The sequence below is a fragment of the Clytia hemisphaerica genome, unplaced genomic scaffold (genome assembly GCF_902728285.1).
Source record: "Clytia hemisphaerica strain Z4C2 unplaced genomic scaffold, Clytia hemisphaerica genome assembly, whole genome shotgun sequence".
Taxonomy (NCBI): Eukaryota; Metazoa; Cnidaria; class Hydrozoa; order Leptothecata; family Clytiidae; genus Clytia; species Clytia hemisphaerica.
In genome coordinates, this window is record NW_027103951.1 from 69,190 (window position 1) to 89,846 (window position 20,657).

At 35.6% G+C, this 20,657-nt stretch overlaps 1 protein-coding gene across 1 annotated transcript; it reads left to right on the plus strand.

Moving 5' to 3' along the window:
* Positions 1 to 245: 245 nt before the first annotated feature.
* On the plus strand, positions 246 to 15,955 carry LOC136810119 (plastin-3-like). Its single transcript, XM_067066687.1, has 13 exons — positions 246 to 427; positions 7,675 to 7,830; positions 8,208 to 8,464; positions 8,664 to 8,871; positions 9,177 to 9,362; positions 9,799 to 9,879; positions 10,760 to 10,840; positions 11,107 to 11,242; positions 13,110 to 13,198; positions 13,694 to 13,892; positions 14,166 to 14,278; positions 14,704 to 14,847; positions 15,803 to 15,955. The coding sequence occupies exons 1-13, from the start codon at positions 374 to 376 to the stop codon at positions 15,953 to 15,955; spliced, it is 1,857 nt and encodes a 618-aa protein (XP_066922788.1). The 5' UTR covers positions 246 to 373.
* Positions 15,956 to 20,657: the final 4,702 nt, after the last annotated feature.

Below are 20,657 nucleotides of genomic sequence, written 5' to 3' on the forward strand. Positions count from 1 at the left end.
CAAGGGCTAAAATTCTATTTTAATTTCACGTGACCTAGGTAGGATTTCCTACCTAAACTTGGTATACTTTTCAGCCGAAGCACGACATATCTCACTCGCCCTTCGGACTTAATGGAATTTATGAAATAAAATTTATGGAATGAAATGAGCCCGCGCGTGCGTGCGGTGGCACTAATTCTCTGCGGCGGAGAGGTTAAAAGGCTAAAAGGGGGAGGGTCCCGTGAGAGCCTTCAAAACGTCAAGGTATGACGTCACAAGAAGGAGGACAAAAATAAATCTGCATCAGCTCCTTGCTCAGAATTTTCGTCATCAAAAAGTCACTGTCATTCTCTGAAATTTCTGACCATTCAGAAATCACATAAGTTTATTTAGAATGGCTTCTTTACCTCAAGATACCATAGACGATATACGAGAGACTTTTAATGAGGTTTGTGATTTAGAATAGATGAGGTTTTTTCCTGAAACTTTTTGTTTGTTTTTTGAATTTTTGTTTTGTTTTGATTTCTCACCACTACAGCTCAGTGTCAGATTACACTTTCTTGTCTTGAATTATTGAAAAGCCTCCTAAAGTTATCTCAAAGTTAAGAGTTTAATATAGTTTAAAACTCCAGTATAAATTACGAAATTATAAATTTGTTGTTTGTTGTTGTTTTTACAAAGATGGAGTAAATTTTCTTCAAAAAAATGCTCTGATATAGCTTTATTTTATGATGTACTTTAATGGGATAAATTTTCGCGGGGATTAAATTTCGCGGATGAGGGATTTCCTGATTTTTCACCAGGATTTAATTTCGCGGATTGGGGTACAAATTAAAATTTTTGAAAAGGGTCAAAACATTGAAATAAAATTTTCCAGGAAAATTAAGAATTTTTTTTCAAGTAATAAGAGGGTGTTTTGGAATAGACCTTTTTTTAATGAGGCCACCCTGTTTAATAATTATGTAGTCCAACAAAAAAAACAATGGTATAGCCATGCATAATTATTATAATAAGCATGAAACAGTAATTATGCATGGCTGTATCATTGTTTTTATGCTAGACTACATAATTATTCAACAGGGTTACCTCTTTAAAAAAAGGTCTATAGGGCGAGGAGATATGTATTACAAACTATCAAAAGTTGAATTTGAACTTCCATGGTGCGGAGCTTAATTTTCACAGCCTATTTGGGAAAAAAGCGGAAGAGAAATTTGGGATAAGAAAAAATAAATTGAAAATTAATTAGTTTTAGTTTCTCATGTCAATTTAATTTCAAGCCAGTTGGATTACCCTCTTGCATTGAAAAGCTTTTAACGATAAGCGATCACTTTAGATAAAAGTTTTTCCAATACCTCTTCCAAGTTTGTAAATTTGTGAAGAAAATTTTGAGGAAAACAATTTTTGCTAACAAGCATATCGAAGATTTGACCTTTTTCGAGGGTTGTGTGCCCTCATGTAGAAAAAAAAACGATAAAAATAGAAATTTCGGGGATTGCAAAAAAAATTCAAATTTTTCGCGGAAACTAATTTTCGCAATTTTCGCGGATGACACCCAAATCCGCGAAATCCGTGAAAATTTATCCCATTAAAGTATGTCAGTGTAGACCTAACTCTTCATACAAAAATTACGGGAAACGCATATTTGGACTTTGTACCCTATGCTGCACTCAAGCACTTGAGCCAAAATCCCGCAAAGGCGGGACAAAAATCAGTTTTTTGAAGTTTGCAAAAAAACGCCACATAGAAGATCTTTCAAATTCAGTATGTGAATAGAGCAGTAAAAAATACAACTTTTCTATTTTTCCTTTTTTTTGCAAAAGTTATAGGAATGAAAATAAAGGGATAATGATAATTGAATACTATCCATTGATGATCCGCGGCACTATCGTAAAGCTAGAATCACTTCGCGTACACTTCGCTTGAGAAAATGATTGACAGCTTGAAGTTTTTCATCCCCGCGGCGTGTGCCGCGCAGGAGCTTGGGCGCTATGCGAGGTTTCTCGGCTCAATCCTCGGACCGCGCTAAAAATGGTAAACTGAGCTGTGATAGATCATTTCGATAGAAGTTGTTGGAATGTTTACAAGGCTCTTGACAGAAAATCGTTTGTTTCATTGTCAATGATGACAGTGTGGTTATTAATTTTGTTAGATCTGACAAATTGATGTTTGTAAGTGCACTTTATAGTTTTGATTCCCATTGAAGAATCATATTTTGGTTTTCATGTTATTAGATGCTGTTTTAGAGCTTTAGGTCTACACTGTATGTGTAAACTTACATTTCAAATGTAACAGGTAGAAAACAAAAGTGACCAAATGAGTCAATATAGAATACCGTAAGTTGGTCTAATGTCAACAACCCTCATCTAATTCCGACACCTACATAGCTGTCAACTTTGCCTCACAAAAATGCGGGAGAGCTCCAAGTCGGAAAAATTTTCCCCGATAATCCGATTTCTCAAAATCGGAAAATCGGGAAATCGGGGAAATTTTCTCGTAAAATCCGATTTTATTGGAAATTTTTTTCGGGAAATTGGGGAATTTTTCGTTTCGATCTTTCAAAATCCAGAAATTTCGCCGTTTGGTTTTTCCAAAATCAGAAAATTTTTGGAAATGCGGGAGATGCGGGAGAAAATCCCAAAAATGCGGGAGATTTGGCAGAATTTTCTTCACGCGGGAGAAATCGTTGACATGCGGGAGTCTCCCTCTCAATGCGGGAGAGTTGACAGCTATGCACCTATTTTAGGAATTCGAAAATGAGAAGATCGGAATCGCTGTTGGAAACTAAATGTTTTGCTTAGTGGTCAGAGAGGAAAAAAAATGTTGTCCATCACAGATTCAGACCTTCCTACTATTCCTATCTCTAAAGAAGTGTGGCGGAATTAGAAGAGGGGTGTCGACATTAGTCCAATACTTACGGTAGATGTTTTGGCAAACGCAATAGTCTTTCTTCGAAACATGCCAACATGGGACTGGTTGATATCTGGTCTGTATTTTCGCATACTGTTAAACAGTACAGACTTAAACTCGTATATCAACGACCCTGGACACCGCCGTATATTGTACGGTGTTGTACGGTGGGGCTTGATTTAAATGTCCGGTGGGAATTAAAGGTTAACTTTGAAAACACCGTACATTTTCCCACCCTACATTAAAATTTCCACCGTACAATAGTATGGTGGGAATGCGATCGCAAAAGACAAGTTCTGTGGTCAAACTTAATGTACCATAGCTTCAGCCAGGTTTCTAGCTCCCCCCAACAAAGTAAGGTCCCCCCAACAATTTAGCTCCCCCTAAAAAATTGCATTGTGCTAGGTCCCCTAACACTTCAGGTCCCAAGATAAACAAAAAAAACATTGTTCTCCCGCCCCGTAGAGAGAAGTCAATAAAAAATATATGCGAGTACTGATAAATGAAAACTAAATTTTACTTGTTTTGATATATATGTTTACAAGTCTTTTGCTTTTTATATTTGATTTAATAGTAAGATAAGATATATTTTGAATTTAGCTGAACAGCCCCCATAGTCTCAGTCAGATCATCTAGGCTCCCCCCAACAATCTAGGTCCCCCCAAATATTTTGGTAATTTAAGCCCCCAGGCTCTTTAAAGGCCAAAATATTTCTTAGCCCCCCCCCCCCAAAAAAATAAGGGGGGGCTGAACCTATGTTTACCAAAGAAACTTTTTCCGACTTAGAAGTTTTTCGGTAAGTCCGACCACGGTCGAATATCTAAAAATTCACATTCTTTCTGAAACTGAAATCAAGTTAAACTCTGATAGTCTGAAAAAAAAAAAAAAAATCAATGAAAATATGGGTTGGTGTAATTTAAGATGCACAATCTAACGATTTACGATTCACGATGCGCGATCCATGCATAAAGTATGCTGATTATTCCTAATAATTATCATAAAACTTAAATTATATTTATATAACATAATTCTAAAACAATGGCATAATCTTTTCTCGCTTTTGTTTACCATGGTAAATTTATGCAACAAAAAAAAAATGAGTAAGAAATGGAACTACGAATAATTACGACCGTTTTATTATGAAAAAAACTAACTTACATGATTTTGATAATGAATGAAAGCTACCTTGTGAATATAATCTTACAATTGACAGAGAGTGGAAGTATAAACAATGTACAAGAAATATTATTACTCTCTCATAATCGAATATACCGGGTGACCCACGAAAAAGTTCGGACAGTTTTCGGCGTCTCGAGGCCGAACAAATGCCTCAAAGTGCTTGAAATTTTAATATGTAGAAAGTAGATATTCTAACTTAAAGTTTGAGCTATTACTTTTTAAAATTGACCCACAAGTTCCCTACTTATGAGCTTTTAAAGTCAAAATTCACTTTTCGGAAAGAGCGAAATTACGTCAAAAAAGAGGTATCAAATTGTTTTATTATCAATCAATCAAGCAAGGTCGTTAAATCGTTAGAAAAGAGCATGTTAGTTATTTTTATTCAATTTTAAAACTTTTTTTAGATTCTTTACTTTCACAGAATTTATTAACAAGTTATTCGTTCAGAAAAGAACCACCACCATACACTTTCTAGCATATTCCAGGCAAACCCACACTATCTGTTCTTTCATAAGACGTGACATTTTCATAAAGAGGCAAATTTTGCCTATTTGCAAAATATTTTTGATAAAAATATTTACAATAAATTTATATAAATCTACTTCGTTGTTAATTTATTATTTTACAAACTTTAATTAACTACAACACTAATCAACGAGGTCGTAAAACATCAGCACACTCGAAAAACACAATGTTAAAGATAAAAAAACAATTATAATTTGATACCTCATTTTTGACGTGTTTTTGCACTTTCCGATAATTGAATTTTGACTTTAAAAGCTCATAAATGAAGAACCACTGAACCAAATTTAAAAAGTAATAGCTCAAAGTTTAAGTTAGAGCATCCTCTATCTTAAAAAAAAAGATTAAATTTATATTACTTTTATTTCAGACCCTAGCCAACGAAAACCGTCCGAACTTTTTCGTGGGTCACCCGGTAGGAATTTCTTTCTTAAAGGAAATAAAATAATATATTGGCGAACAATATGTTTTTCGGACCGTAATGTACGAAGCAAAAAGCTGGTGCTCTATTATGAGAAAGAATTTTTTCTTTCGGTAAACATTTATTCAAGTTATGAAAAAGAGAGTACAGAAGGTGAATGCACCACGTGGCTTTCATTTTCTTTTAATCTATGACTGATTTAAGTATAATTTGTATAATCTTACATAAATGATGTTCTGAAAAATAAATGAGTTTCAGTGAATGAAAGTTTGTAAATTGCCTAAATATTTTATCATGATTTGCATAATTACGCATGAATTAACATATTTTATGCACGGATCGCGAATCGTGCATCGTAAATCGTTAGATCGTGCATCTTAAATTACACCAACCCTGAAAATATCATACTACTACGTCAGTCTCTTTTTATTTCATGATTTGGGCTGAGAAAAGAAATTGATAAGGGTGGTCAGGCGTCTTTAAGTGGGCAGAGAGCAAAAACGGGAAGTTCAACTATGTGTACAGTGGGATATATGCTTCCGGGAAAGCACCACCGTACTATGTCCTGTGGGACCACTGAATTTGGTACGGTGGTGAAATAGGTTAACTTGAAATCCACCGTACACCCCACCGGACATCACCGTACAATGTACAACGGTGTCCAGGGTCGTGTATATCAAGATTACGGGATTTCCAATACGGGCCGATTATTTAATCGAAATGCGGGATTTGGAAAATTTTCTATGTTTAGTTTTTTGCATAGATCCCTGCTGGTTGGTATCGATACCAAAATGAGAGGTTGGGTCCCCCTTTTTTCAATTTTTGCTGAATTTGAAATTGGTATCTGACTTAAAATGTTGTATAATGTAAGTATAAAAACTTATTTGAATCGTTTACACTATACCCTGATTCCATATAAAAGCATTCTTCATTCTATAATTGAAATTAACTTCTTATTAAACTTTTGCTGCTCTCAATCCTTTCAATTAACCAAAATTCATTCAAAACTAGAGTTGAACAAACTGAATCAAGTGTTAGCAGCAGATCTTAGATCTTTTTTAGTTGTGATAAAATTTTTCTGTACAAAACATTCATCATACAGGCTATATTACAAAGACTCAAAGCGTGCCTACTACAATGAGTTTTTTATCTAGTCTAGTTTATCAACTAGCCCGGGGGGCTAAAAAATGGCTTTTAGAATCGCACCCTTACAGTGCAGAAAAAAATCGGTGAAATTCATACCCTTACAGTGCATTTTTTCAAATTTTAAACTCTTTTAGAGCAAAAAATCAAGATTTTTGAGCCAAAATTTGCAACTTTTCTTAGATTTGCTGAAATTTCCACCCATCCAGTGCATTTATCAAAAGTCACCGTTACAGTGCATTTCTGATATTTTGAAAAACATACCCTTAACCGCCGCACGTACCCGTCCGTCAATTTGCCTGACTGCCCTCCCCCCGGGTCAACTAGTTTTATGAATATGATACATTTTGCCAGTTTAGTTCAAGAAACTTAATTTACGTTGTGTTAGAATGAGAAAAACTTGTTTTCATTTTCAGTCTAAAGTGTGGTACATAATATAAGTGATTGATAAGAGGAATGTTCTTTGAATAAAAATATCCACAGATTTTGTTTAGCGTCCCTTGTATGCAGTATCCTATGCATATAACTTCTTGCATTTTTACTGATTGCCAATTTATGGGGGGATGGGTCCCCCTTTTTCAGAAAAATTGGGATTTTCAAGTTTGTATCGATACCAATTTAAGGGGGTGGGACCCCCCTTTTCCGAAAAATGGAGTTTTCAAGTTGGTATTGATACCAATTTAGGGGGTGGTGGTGTCTACTACTTTCAAATCTGGAAAAGTCAGGTTTTTGGGCCCTGGGTTGGTATCCTGGACGCTGACCCCCCCTGAATTCCCGCTTTATTCTTCAGTAAATTGAAGATGAGAAAAATCTAAGCCACAGATCACGGATTGAAACAAATACAATATAGGTGCCAACGCGGTCTTGCAAAATTCTGTAATCTAAACCTTCCAGATGTTGAAAATTTATCCGACCTTCAGAGCTTTAGCATCGGATGAAAATCTTTGCATCTGCTGGGTGCCAGATCAACTTACCCTTGCGCGTAAAGCTACAAATATTTTGGTTGGATTTTCACTTTCACGCAAGTTTTTTCAATTCACGCATTTACGCCCATTTAGAATCTTTCAAAAGAAACAGAGAAAGGTAGAAAGAGACAATATATTTATTTTAGAGTCAGTCAGAATATCTGAGGTCTTTCGAGGGGGTATTTGATCTTGCAAGTGTATAATGCAGATGGCTGCAAAAGGGTGCGATAGCAAGCAATCATAATAATGATCAAAATCTGGTTATTTTGTTACATCAATGTCCAGCTTACATTCAAAATTGAGAAACTATGACAATATTGGTGCTATAAAATGAATACAATATTGACTACAATCTAAGTTTAGATTAGAAAAATAATAATATCCTTATTGTAATGGGTTGATAAAAATGAAAGAAGTATAGTATTTTAAATGACCTAAAGAATGACTATAAATTACTATAGGTTGCCCAAAAGTCTAGCTAGAAAATAAGGGAGAAATTGAAACCGGCTTTAAAGGCTAGGTAAAGCTGGAGTGTAAGTTTTAATTTCTTTCTTGTAGTTTGATTTGGACCACAATGGACACATTACATCATCTGAACTTGGAAGTATATTCCAAGCATTGGGTGAATCAGTCCCCGGTTATAAGCTCCGTGAAATGATTGCTGAAGTTGACACTGATAAAAATGGGACTGTTGAATTTAATGAATTTATAGAGGTTAGTATATTTTTTCTAAGTGAATGTCTTTCATATTTAAGCACCAATTCATGATATATACCAGAGCATACCACAAAAAAGTTTAATATATAACACTTTGAATGAAATTTTCTCAAGTTCCAAGAGTCGTTTTTTCTTACAAAATAACTATTTGCATTAGGAAGAAGATGAGTGATTAATAGAATGATTGGTTGAATGATTGGCTGTGAGATTAGCCAAAAAAAATCTACGTGACGAAAAAAACTCACACTGCCTTCTTTGACAGCTCAAAAAATTGAAGCCAGGGAACTTTCAAAAAAATTTCACCTGGTCAATTTCTGGAAACAAGACTTTTTTTATTTGGCCTTAAATTTTTGGGTATTGCTTTCCCGTTCTAGATGTACTGCAAGGTGTCATCCAAAGGTGTTTTTGGTCAATGGACATCACTAGTAACCCGCAGAGAGGGAATTAAAGTTCAAGGTGGCACCACAGAAGCTTCAGCTGAAGGAACGACTCACACCTCATCAGATGCTGAGCAGCTAGCTTTCAAAGATTGGATTAATTCACAATTACGTGAGGATGCTGATTGTAGACAGTATTTACCTATTGAAGCTGCCAACCTGTTTGAACAGCTCAAGGATGGAATTATCTTTTGGTACGATGGTTGCTAGTTGTTTTAAAATTTAAAAAATCTGTTTTCAGATTTTTTATCCTGTACTTTCTTCAAAATATGATAGATTTTTATGATAGCCAAAAGATTTTGAGAACATTTCAAGCATTTAAATTTGAACATTTTTGAGACATGACGTTTGACACTCATTTAAAAATTTACTCTTCTCAAACTATTTTTTCAGTAAAATGATCAATTTGTCAGCTCCAAAAACTATTGATGAAAGAGCCATCAACAAGGGACGATTGAATGCATTCTTAATTCAAGAAAACAATTTGTTGGTCATCAATTCTGCTCAAGCTATCGGTTGTAGTGTTGTCAACGTTCATGCTGAGGATATCATCAAAGGGAAACAACACTTGATACTTGGTCTACTATGGCAAATTATTAGGGTAACTTCTTCTTTACATCTTTTGTACTATTTTGAAAAAAATATTTGTAACTTCCTGGCACAAAATTATTTAAGTAATTAGCTTTAATTTTTGAATATGGGAATATAATTTCAGAAAGCTGTTGCACTAGCATAAATAGCAAAAAAAGTTCTGTCCGACTTCTTCTGAAATGCAGTACCTTTTTCTGCTACAAATATTACACCCCAATTCGTCAGTGCAACTATGTAGAGCAAATATTGGTAAAAGTGCTGAGTGTTGTGTATGTAATGGCTAATTAAACTTTGTTGGATATTTTAACATAATAGATTGGTTTATTTGCAAACATCACACTCCAAGCCAATCCAAACATTGCTGCCCTTCTTGAGGATGGAGAATCAATTGAAGACTTGCTCAAATTGTCACCTGAAGAACTCTTGTTGAGATGGGTCAATTATCATTTGAGGAAATCTGGTTCCAACAAACGAATCAACAATTTCTCTGGCGACATCAAGGTTGGTAATTATTTTGCAAGAAGATTTTATGTGATGTGAACCATGAGCTAGGGTGATGATATTCTTTCTTTGAAACGATTGAATATTACTTCTAAAAAAATTCTAAAATATTATAGATCAGCCTTATTTCGAGTATAAAGTCTGTTTTCCAGTCAGATCCTCTAGAGAACAAATTATTTTGAAAATCTCTAGAGAATGACTGCAGAAGATTGTTAGGCGTAGGTCACTGCTGAATCTCTAGATGGGCTCTTCCAGAAAATGTCCGTACATGGGAATTGGAGGATATAGTGTCCTGGGGGAAGTGAAAATTCGCTATGTACGAAGAGTAAATTCTTAAAAAATGTTATATCCTCCATCCCCCATATTCAATTTTTTTCTGGCAGTTTTGAATTTTACATAAATGAAAATTATAAGTATTCTTTCTTTGTATGTTTAGGATTCGGAAGCTTATGCCATTCTTTTAAATCAAATCTCACCACAAGAATTTGGAGTTGACCGCCCTGAGAGAACCATGCAGGTACTTTATTTACATGCTCTTTATAAGCTGACCTTTTCCCCAATTGATTTAGATAGATAGATAGAGTCGATTTTCTAGCCCAGTAATCTAGGACTTTTAGACAGTCTTTCGATTGTTTTCACGGGGTCCACGGCTAGCCGGCTCGGCTATCTTTGAACTGAACAGAACAATGGAAGGAGCGGGGATTCGAACCGCAAATTCCTGGTTTGGGATGCAAATGCCTTTGACCACTTGGCCATCGCTCCTCATTTCTTTTTCGAATTTTAGGTTATATTTTACTTTTGATGTTTTTGATTGCCTTTAATTGTTGTATCCATTACGTGACATTGGCATTATATCATTTTCTCTACTGTGTGAGTCGTTTATTCGTACTAGTAATAACATGGTTTAGAGGGTGATTTGGGATTAATAACCCCGAGGTTCATTGAAAACATTTCAAAATAGCCCGAACGTAGTGAGGGCTATTTTGAAGTGTTTTCAATGAAACGAGGGGTTATTAATCCAAAATCACCCGAGAATACCATGTTATTCCGCGTTAATTATATGGTCAAAAAAAGAATTAAAGAACACTCAATCGCTATTCTTTTCGAAAGTTATAAAAACATTCGAAACTATAAAAAAACATTCGACTGACACTCTTATTTTGATTGGCTTAAAAATTTCGTACGATATTTTGTTAACCAATCAAAATATCGTAAGATACTTGTCTTTCAACCAATAGAAATTTTGGTTTACATCAGGGCGATTACAAAAAAGCGGGGCTATTACGGATTTATCGCCCCGCTCGTCCTTTACAAATCTAAGCTAAATGTAATCAACCATATAATTAACTTTTAAATTTACACTTGTTTGACTGATTATAACTTTACAACCTTTTTAGATTGGGGATAGTACCAAAAGAGCAGATTTGATTTTAAAGAATGCTGACAAAATTGGGTGCAGGAAATTCGTCACAGCTAAGGTAAAATTATTTTCATAAGCAACCGAATTGCTAAAGCCCTCTAAACCAAATTCCGTTGTAACGTTAGGGTTTGATTTGTGAACAAAGATAAAGTTTTTACATACTTTTTTTAGATCCTTTCCCTTCAGGACATAGTGGGGAAAATAACACGTTAAATTTTATATCATATGATTCCTGTAACTTGAGCCCAAATCCCTTTGTAACGTTTAAAGGTTTGGTTGGTCAACAAAGTTTTTACATTTTTTTTACATCTTCTCCTTTCACAGGACATTGTGGGAGGAAATAGTAAGTTGAATCTGGCCTTCGTTGCCAACTTGTTCAACCATTTCCCCACCCTCGATCCCAACGACATCGAAGAAGACGTCGAATATGAACCTTATGAGGAATCACGAGAAGAGAAAAGTGAGTATCATTTGAAATATTTTTATCCCTTTTACTTTGGCTGCCTCTCTTAAAGGCGCAGTAGTGTAGTGGTCATCGCTCTTGACTTCCGTGCTGGATATCAGGGTTCGATTCCCACTCGGTGCTGCGATTCACTTGGCAAGTGAATGTACCTTGTCCCGGGTCAACCCATACCATGTGAGGGGAAAAGGGTACCATCACTCTGATACAAGAGTATGGGGAAATATGCTGGACATTGCATTTGGTGTGGCGATGGTACTCATATGTTCAGGTTCTCCCGTACTGTCCGAGTATCATCATCAATACAGCACAGCGCTCTGATGCACAATGTCTGGTAAGCGCTGTGATTTCCCTATCTAGGGGTAGGAAACTATCCCGGGAAAGGGCCCGGTCCGATGATATCGGAAGGTCAGCTTCTCTCTCTTCTCTCTTCTGCCTCTCTTAAAATCGCGAAGTTCTTTTGAGGAAAATCCAGGGGGGGTCAGGGTCCAGGATACCAACCCAGGGCCCAAAAACCTGACTTTTCAAGATTTGAAAGTAGAAGACACCACCACCCCCTAAATTGGTATCAATACCAACTTGAAAACCCCAATTTTCTAAAAAAGGAGGGACCCACTCCCCTTAATTGGTATAGATACCAACATGAAAATCCTGGTTTTCTGAAAATGGGAGGACCCACCCCCCTAAATTGGTATCGATATGAACTTGAAAATCCCGATTTTTCTGAAAAAGGGGACCCCCCCCAAGAAGTTATATGCATAGGATACTGCATACAAGGGACGCTAAACGAAATCTGTGGATGTTTTAATTCAAAGAACATTCCTCTTATTAATCAATTATATTATGTACAACACTTTAGACTCATGAAAATGAAAACAAGTTTTTCTCATTCTAACACACTGTAAATTAAGTTTCTTGAACTAAATTGGCAAAATGTATCAAATTCACAAAACTAGTTGATAAACTAAACTAGATAAGAAAGTCATTGTATTGGGCACGTCTAGAGTCTTACATAGCCTAAGTAGGCTATGAATCCCTAAGAGTGTAACATAGCCTATATGATGAACGTTCATGAAAATTTTTATCACGACTAAAAAAGTTCTAAGATCTGCTAAGACTTGATTCAGTTGTTCAACTCTAGTTTTGAATGAATTTTGGTTGATTGAAAGGATTGAGAGCAGCAAAAGTTAAATAAAAATTTAATTTCAATTATAGAATGAAGAATGCTTTTATATGAAATCAGGGTATAGTGTAAACAATTCAAATAAGTTTTTATACTTACATTGTACATATTGTACATATTTGCGAAAGTAATTCTAATGAATTTATGCAAATAAATATATAGAAATACAACATTTTAAGTCAGATACCAATTTCAAATTCAGCAAAAGTTAAAAAAAAGGGGGACCACCCCCTCATTTTGGTATCGATACCAACTTAAAGAATCCCTAATTTTCAAAAAAAAGGGAACCTACCCCCTCATTTTGGTATCGATACCAACTTGACTTTTTGAAATTTGAAAAAAAAAATTGACACCACCCCCCGGCCCTGGGTTTGGTATTCGGATCTTGACCCCCCCCCCCTGGAAAATCACTAACAAAAAGTGCCCTTTTTTGCTCCCAGCAGACACCTATTCCTTTCTAGAATATGAATTTTATCGCAAAAATCTTATCTGAAATATTTGGCTTTTTCCAGAAATAGTCTGGACCCCCTTTGTTGAGGAGGTGTAACGTCAAGGGTGGTCTGGAAAATAAGTTCACCTCTTCAAAAAAAATCATTGCTGCCCTTGAGGGCAATATAGAGGGTACAAATAGCCCCGCCCAACTAGCCCAACCCAGCTAGCCTAACTTTTACCTTGTTCTTTTAGCTTATCGTAACTGGATGAACAGTTTGGGCGTCAACCCCTTTGTTTATCACCTATACAACGATTTGAGTAACGGCCTTGTTTTATTCCAGGTTAGTTGTGTTGTCATTATTTTTCAAACTTTTTGTATGAATGCTTTTAATTTATTCGACACAGTTTTTATCTCTAAACAATACTTTGGCCTCCCTTGTGAAGGTTAATGTAGATTTTTGTATGCAAGTTTTAACAATTGTTCTCCTTTCGATATGGAGATACTATATCCTGAGAAAAGAGTTTATGGTTCGTTACAAACACCGGGCATTGTTTGTTGAGCTACATTACTATCAAGAACAGAGCAAATCAACTTTTATTTAGCATAAGCTATTCACAAGAGAAAAAGGTTACAGTTCGTGAGCTGAGGGTAAAAATGGGCTCAACGAGCTTCATCACAGAGGTCTCCGTACAGGAATTTTTTTTAATATGCAGACAATGCCCACAGAGTGTACTACGAAGCGATAAACATGAGATACACTCTGTTACAGAGTAGGTCAGATCAGGCTCATTATATTGACTATTCTGTCATACGAGTAAAGTTAATTATTTCATAGCTCTACGAAGACATTCGCAAGGGAACGGTGAATTGGGACAAAGTCAATAAAGCGCCCTTCAAACTTGCCACGGGTGGTAACATGAAGAAAATTGAGAATTGCAATTATGCAGTTCAACTTGGTAAAATAAAGAACAGCTACTCGCTTGTTGGAATTGGTGGCGAAGATATTTATAATGGAACACCAACCTTAGTTCTTGGTGAGTTTTCCTTCTGTGTAATAATAGGGGTGTTAATTTATGTTTGCTGAGGGATGTGAACCCCCGATATTTATTTCATCCCTCCTCTATCTGTTATAAATTTTGTCCACCTTTTTTATAGAAAATCCGTATCGAAAAAGTTGTTATAAAAAATTTGTGATGGCGCGCCCCTAGAGAAAGCAGTTCTTCATTTTGTTAAAAAATACAGTGTGGTAGGAATGGTAGGAAATATGTTTAATGGCGGTTTTTAGTATACTTATTTCCATTTTACAGCTTTGATTTGGCAAATGTTACGCGATTACACTACAAGGATGTTGGCCAGCCTCACCAAACAAGATGGTAGCAAAATTACTGATGGTGCAATCGTGGACTGGGTTAACAATAAGGTTTGGTGATGTTTTTTCCAGAAAACGTCGTTAACTTAACATAACCATTAAGGGCTATTTACACTGCACAAAATATTGTCAGCCCACCCTCCCCCCCCCACTGTTATACAAAGTAAAGATTTTTGGTTGCGCATAATCTATATTAATTGCCCCCCCCCCCACTTTTAGCTCACTATTGACTTTCAGCCGTTGGAAAAGTTAGGATTTTTTTGCAAATTGCAGTGTAGAATTTGGGTCTTAACTTTAGATGACCTGTAAAGTGCACACAAAGTGCGTTTGATTGCGTTGTCAAATAAACTTAGTTCAATTTCAATAAAAATTCCTATATTTTGCTGTCATCCTTCTAAATTCCCACATGTAACGCTAGAATGGACTACCGTCGTTCGAGTGTATTTTAGTTATGTTTTCTCTACCTCTCTCCTCAGCTCAACTCTTGCAACAAACGAACCCGTATCGCCAACTTCAAGGACCCAACCATTTCCACCAGCCTGGCTGTTATTGATCTTGTCGATTCTATCAAGCCTGGATCCGTCGATTATAGCCTGGTCACAGAAGGACATTCTGATGAGGTAAACAAATGACCTGTTTTTATTTTTTTTTCTTATACAAGACAATAATGACACCTTTCTAAAAAAGTTTTCAGCGTATAGTGCCAGTGATATTCATGATATTTTACACAGCTTATCGTGGCTTGGATCACGAGATTTATGTAAGGTTAAGTTTCGAGTGATTCTTCTTCGATCATCAGGCAAGATGATGAATGTTTTTCTCCACTTTTCTCCACTGCTCAGGAAATCTCACAAAATACTCTATTATTTGGTATGGCAATGAAATAAGAGATCGTACGATTAGTTGATATTTTGGGAGCTAGGGGAAATCAACTAAGGCATATGCCGTAGCCTACTAAAGGCCTGTTTCCATCAATCGCGCGAGCGTGCACGTTAGGCCAAAATTCTTAAAATTCAATGATCAATGTTTGATTTCCATCAAGAAAGAGGATAACTCGAACACAATTTGTATGTTTACATTTTTTTGTTTACTCAGCAGTTTATCTCTTTCTTGTTTGGTTGAAAAATTATCAATTGGGATGTGCGCTCCTGTTATTGTGACGGCACGATCAAAATACATTTTGTAGCACTGTCTTAATTTCTGAATTTATTTTTTGTCTAAAACCTCTCTGTAGGTGTTTATCTTACGGAAATGAAGTATTTATTATGACTAATGAGAAACAAGAATTTAACTATATGTGCTGTATAAAGTCAGGTTATTCATGATATTCATGACGTAATGTTTTATACGGAAAGACCCCAGTTTTTGCCAGTAGTGGGAACTTTAAACTAAACTAAAGTTCTATAAAATTTGCCACCACTGGCAAAAACCGGGGTCTTTCCGCAGAAAACATTACCTACATCATGAATATCATGAATAAAAAGTAGTTAAGTAGTTGCTTCAATTTTTTGTCTCTTTAGCTTGCTACTTTTAGATTTTGTCCTATTTATCAACACATTCTCTATATTTTTCAAGGACAAGGAACTTAACGCCCAATACGCCATCTCAATGAGCCGAAAGATTGGCGCCAAAACATACGCCCTACCCGAAGATTTGGTTGAAGTCAAACCGAAAATGGTTTTGACTGTCTTCGCATGTCTGATGACTCGAGGTTTGCAACCCAACTAAAGAACAAAGCTCCTTTTTTTATGGCATAGATCGTCTGAGATTCTCTTTCTTAAATATCTAGGTAACTTTGTATTCATTTTATATAGGAGCTAACTATAATTTTCTATCCGGGTATTCTATTATGACTTAGAAGTAACAAATCACCTGGAACATATTTACCTTCTTAAACTGGACTAAACTTCGCGTGGATTAATGAAAGAAATTTGGTACCAAAGGGGCCTATTCGCTAAAATTTTAGATACTAAATTGGCGATAAGTCCATGCGAAAATTAACCAACTTAAGGTATATCCATGTTATGCTACAAAGTGAATTGGTTATTTGTAAGTCTCATTATCAAAGTGTAGTTACTAAGACACTTTCGATAGCACTAGTTAATATAGACTATAATTTATAGCAATTTTTGCACATTTTCCAAGTTGAATTTTTTTTTTGGCTGAGGGCTGTAGATACATTTTTTTACATTATTTAAAAAATTTCTGAATATAATATTGTAAAGTACGAATTTTTGGGCACCATTGTATAAAATTAGGGTTTTCTAATGCACCATTTTTTCTAGCTTATTTATCATTTTGTTGTTTTTTTCATTTCTCCTAGAACTAATTAATATTACCCTCGACCCAGTACTCTTTTTGAGCAGTTTGAAGATGAATTTTCCCGCTATAGTCATGGAGTTGAGATGTGCTTTTCATTATTTATATGCCTTTTATAAGAACAATTTCATAGGAAAATCAACAAAGTGTAAGAACACACTCGCATCAACTTGGGCCAGCTTAACGTTATTTGTATAGACAGTAAATTACGTTGAAATAAGAACAGCTGAACAATAAGACGAAAATAAGAACAGCTTGAGACTTGTGTCGGTTCTTATAAAAAAAGCATTCAGTTTATTTCTTAAATATATTTATTTTATACTTTGTAGAGAAAAAAATCCTCTTTCAGTTGCATTTATATGAAAGATTCTGTTTGCCGTATTTTTTTTTCGCGATTCATAATTTTGTCTGCGTGCTTGAGTTGAAAATTCCTTATGAATTCCATTGTTTTCAAGTCAGAAACTTAATGAATGGGGATGGAAAAGGAAGCACAATATATTGAAGTGAGGATTTATTTATTCATTAAGGACAAAATTTGAGTATAATTTTCCATATATTATCTCGGGTAAGTTATGGCAAAAACTGCAAATTACCATAATTTTTAGTTAGATCGCATTAGTCGACAGCAAATGACTAAACATGAAGAGTACTATGATGAAGTTTTTAACCTGATGTGTAACCTAAAGTCTATCCAGATATAATTGTCAGTGGAAACAAGAATGCCTGTAACTTTTCATAATCAAATATAATTGCGAAAAATAATTTTGCTTGTTTTTCGACTAGAGAATCAAAAGCGCTATATTTATATTTGAATGTATTTTTGGCTGAAAAATTCGCAATTTTTAGCGGTTAAATTTGCGATTGCATAAATTGAACTTTTTTCTACTTTTACTACGTTTATTTTTACACCAGTGGCAGGTCAACCTTAGATTAAGAAGGTTTGTGAAATTTCAAGGCAAACGGAAAAGTCCTTCGGAAGATATGGGACCCGAAATACCCCTTGCACTTTTCTGTGAAACATCAAATCTCAAAAGTCAAATAAACGTGGTGAGACCATTGAGTTTAAAGCCCGAAGGGCTAGAGGTCAATCTTTAACCTTTCTTAGGCAAGAAAAATTGAAGCCTTAAAATATGCGCCGTATTTTTGATGACGGATTGAATCTAGCATTCCTTTGTTTTCGAGTGATATATTTTTCGAAATTAAGCGGTAAATTTTAGTTTCAATCTGTCATTTGTGTAAAAACCAGGCGGGTCGCTCAAGGCCGCGCAACTTTGGTAGGATTTGTTGGCTTCAAATCCTACCAAGGAGATTGACCTCTAGCCTTCGGCTTGAAACTCAATGGGTGAGACTTCAGTTTAAATATCGACTTTTTCAAATATTTCCGGAAGCCCCAGCTCGTTTTCGGGGATTGTCAGGTGCAACCAAAATATATTCAGGCTCCACACCCACAAGGATTGGGGGACGCGGCACATCACGGCACAATTTTTTTTCTGATATTCACTTTTTTTTTGCCTTCGGGCGGCAGTCTTTATAAATCTATGTGAGCCAATCCACCATTAGGTAATCATTCGGCTACCGTAAAGCTTGCAAAATCTATCCAATCCCGAAACGGATTTCTCCCGCGCCTTTTGAGATATAATTTTTGTTTACATTTTCTCATTTCCTGTTTTGACTGTGCGTCAACGTGGACAGAGAGAAGCAGAAAAGTGAGATGACTGGACTTTTATAACTGTATCGTGTCAATTATTGTTTAAAGACTTGTCAACTGAGAGATGGCTTAACTTTTATGAGAGGTATAATTTCTATAGCACGAATGCTAGATTTTGTGACACGTTTTTAATGTCAAAAGACCTTTTGCCTTTTATTTTAGTTTCAACACAACAAAAGTATTTTTAAGTATTGCTTCTGAAAGTCACCACCCTGCTGGCTGTTGAGGAAGACAGAGGTTTTGTTACAGTCAGTTGGGTTAAGGGTGGCCTTCTTCGTTCAGGCGCAGTTAGTAGAAGTACTTTGATTTTAAGCATGTTCAAAGTTCACAATAACAGCTTTCTTTTTATTACGGAATCCAAACGAGTGAGAACAAGTCATAAAACTAAATGTCAGCGCTCTGTGTTTGTGACGTAATTTACGAAGTTGTTAAGATAAAACCAGACAGTACTAATCAAACGTTCGATTGTGATCGAAGTAACCAATATAATGGTCGATAATAATCAAAGGTGATCAGTGACCACTTATCAATTCTATCGGTGATCGAATACTCACTCAACTCCAAATCATGGCATTTTCTTCTACCATTTTCAATTTGTTCAATCGTAGACAGGAGACCGGTCGTGTGTTTTTTATAATTTGATGTACACAAGAAGACGGGTTCAAGCTGTGAGTCCAATATTGGACTCACATTTTTTACAGTGGGAAATTCGAATTTAGCGCTGTCCTCACTTACTAAAATAAAAACCAAATTTCGAAAGTTGCGAAAGTTGCGCTAAGAAAGTGTGACCAGTAAAAGAATAACAAAATTTGATTGGCTATGTTTTCAACCGTTATTAGGATCTGAGAAATTCAAACTCTCAGCCCATACCGTAAGTTGGTCTAATGTCGACATCCCTCTTCTAATCTCAACATCCTTCTTTAAAGATAGGAAAAATAGGTCAGAATCGCGGATTGAAACTAATTTTCTTTGCTGAGCAATCAGTTGAGGAGTCCATCAGTGATTACGACCTTTCTATTATTCCTACAGTCTTTAAAAAAGGATGTCGAAATTAGAAGAGGGATGTCAATATTAGACCAACTTACGGTACCATGCTATACATTCCGCCATCAGTTTATCAAAGAAGAAATCATAGCATGGATTCCCAGGCTAGTTCAATCGTTGTGATTACTGTTCGATTACTTTCAATCACTTTCGATCATATTGAATACCTTAAATATTGTGTTAGGGTGGTCAGTCGAAATTTCAAACTCATTTTTAAAATGTCAAATCAAGTTTAATGAAAAGCCTTATCCTCAGAAAATAAATGAGGGGTCACTAATCTTTCAACCTTAAGTAGTTTTTCAGATATTCCATTTTGAAGTTCCATTTTTTTAAAGATTCCTGTTCAAAAACCTCTAGTAGAGGGCATTTTGTAAAATCGCTCGACTTTTTTGTTAGAAGCACTTGTTATACATTTTTGGAAAGCTAAGGGGTAGGGGAATCGAAATTACTATGTTTCCAATTTTTTTTCGGACACTTTGGTGTGATTTTCGGTCTCAGGCAAAAATCATAGGGTTAAAAATTAATGAAAATTTTAGCTCGAGAAAACGGAGACCTGTTGGATATTTTTGGAAAGCTCTCAAAAAATTAGGATTAGAGATATATTGCAAGTATAGGTGATTTCAGTACCTAACTCGAGATATTGAGCTTCAAAAAGCGCAAAAACTGGACAAAATAGCTGTTTCTGGCTGAAAAACACGGTTTTCAAGGGTTAATATCTTGAGTTAGGTACAGAAATCACCTATACTTGCAATATATCTCTAATCTTATTTTTTTGAGAGCTTTCCAAAAATATACAACAGGTCTCCGTTTTCTCGAGTTAAAATTTTTATTAATTTTTAACCCTATGATTTTTGCCTGAGACCGTCATATTTGTCTGAAAATCACACCAAAGTGTCCGAAAAAAAATTGGAAACATATTAATTTCGATTCCCCTACCCCTTAGCTTTCCAAAAATGTATAACAAGTGCTTCTAACAAAACAGTCAAGCGATTCCAAAAAATCGAACAAAATTCCCCCTACTACTCCTGCCATCTTGTAAAATGTCCACGGCACTGAAATCGAAAGTGTTTTACAAAAAAATCTGCACGGGAAGTTTGGGGCGATGAGTGTTTTCCGTAGTGCGAGCCATAGAGTCGGGGGTCACTATACCATTAAACTTCCCTTACAATGGAGCAGATATAGATACACGAAAGATAATTGCACAGCATGAAAGAGGAAGATCTAATCTCTTTGCTGTTACCTTGCTTCACATAAAAAGTCAACGGATTACTTGAAAATTTTTGGATTTACTTCTTTGATTCAAATTTGCTCAACGACAAAATGGGAACCCCCTTGATCGCAAGATTTCAAGAGGAAGCT

Bases quoted from the DNA above. Each gene is read 5' to 3' on its own strand.
- LOC136810119 (XM_067066687.1), top strand. From the start codon at position 374: ATGGCTTCTTTACCTCAAGATACCATAGACGATATACGAGAGACTTTT. The intron at 13,199-13,693 runs GTTAGTTGTGTT...ATTATTTCATAG, and splicing joins ACGGCCTTGTTTTATTCCAG to CTCTACGAAGACATTCGCAA. The intron at 14,848-15,802 runs GTAAACAAATGA...ATATTTTTCAAG, and splicing joins CAGAAGGACATTCTGATGAG to GACAAGGAACTTAACGCCCA.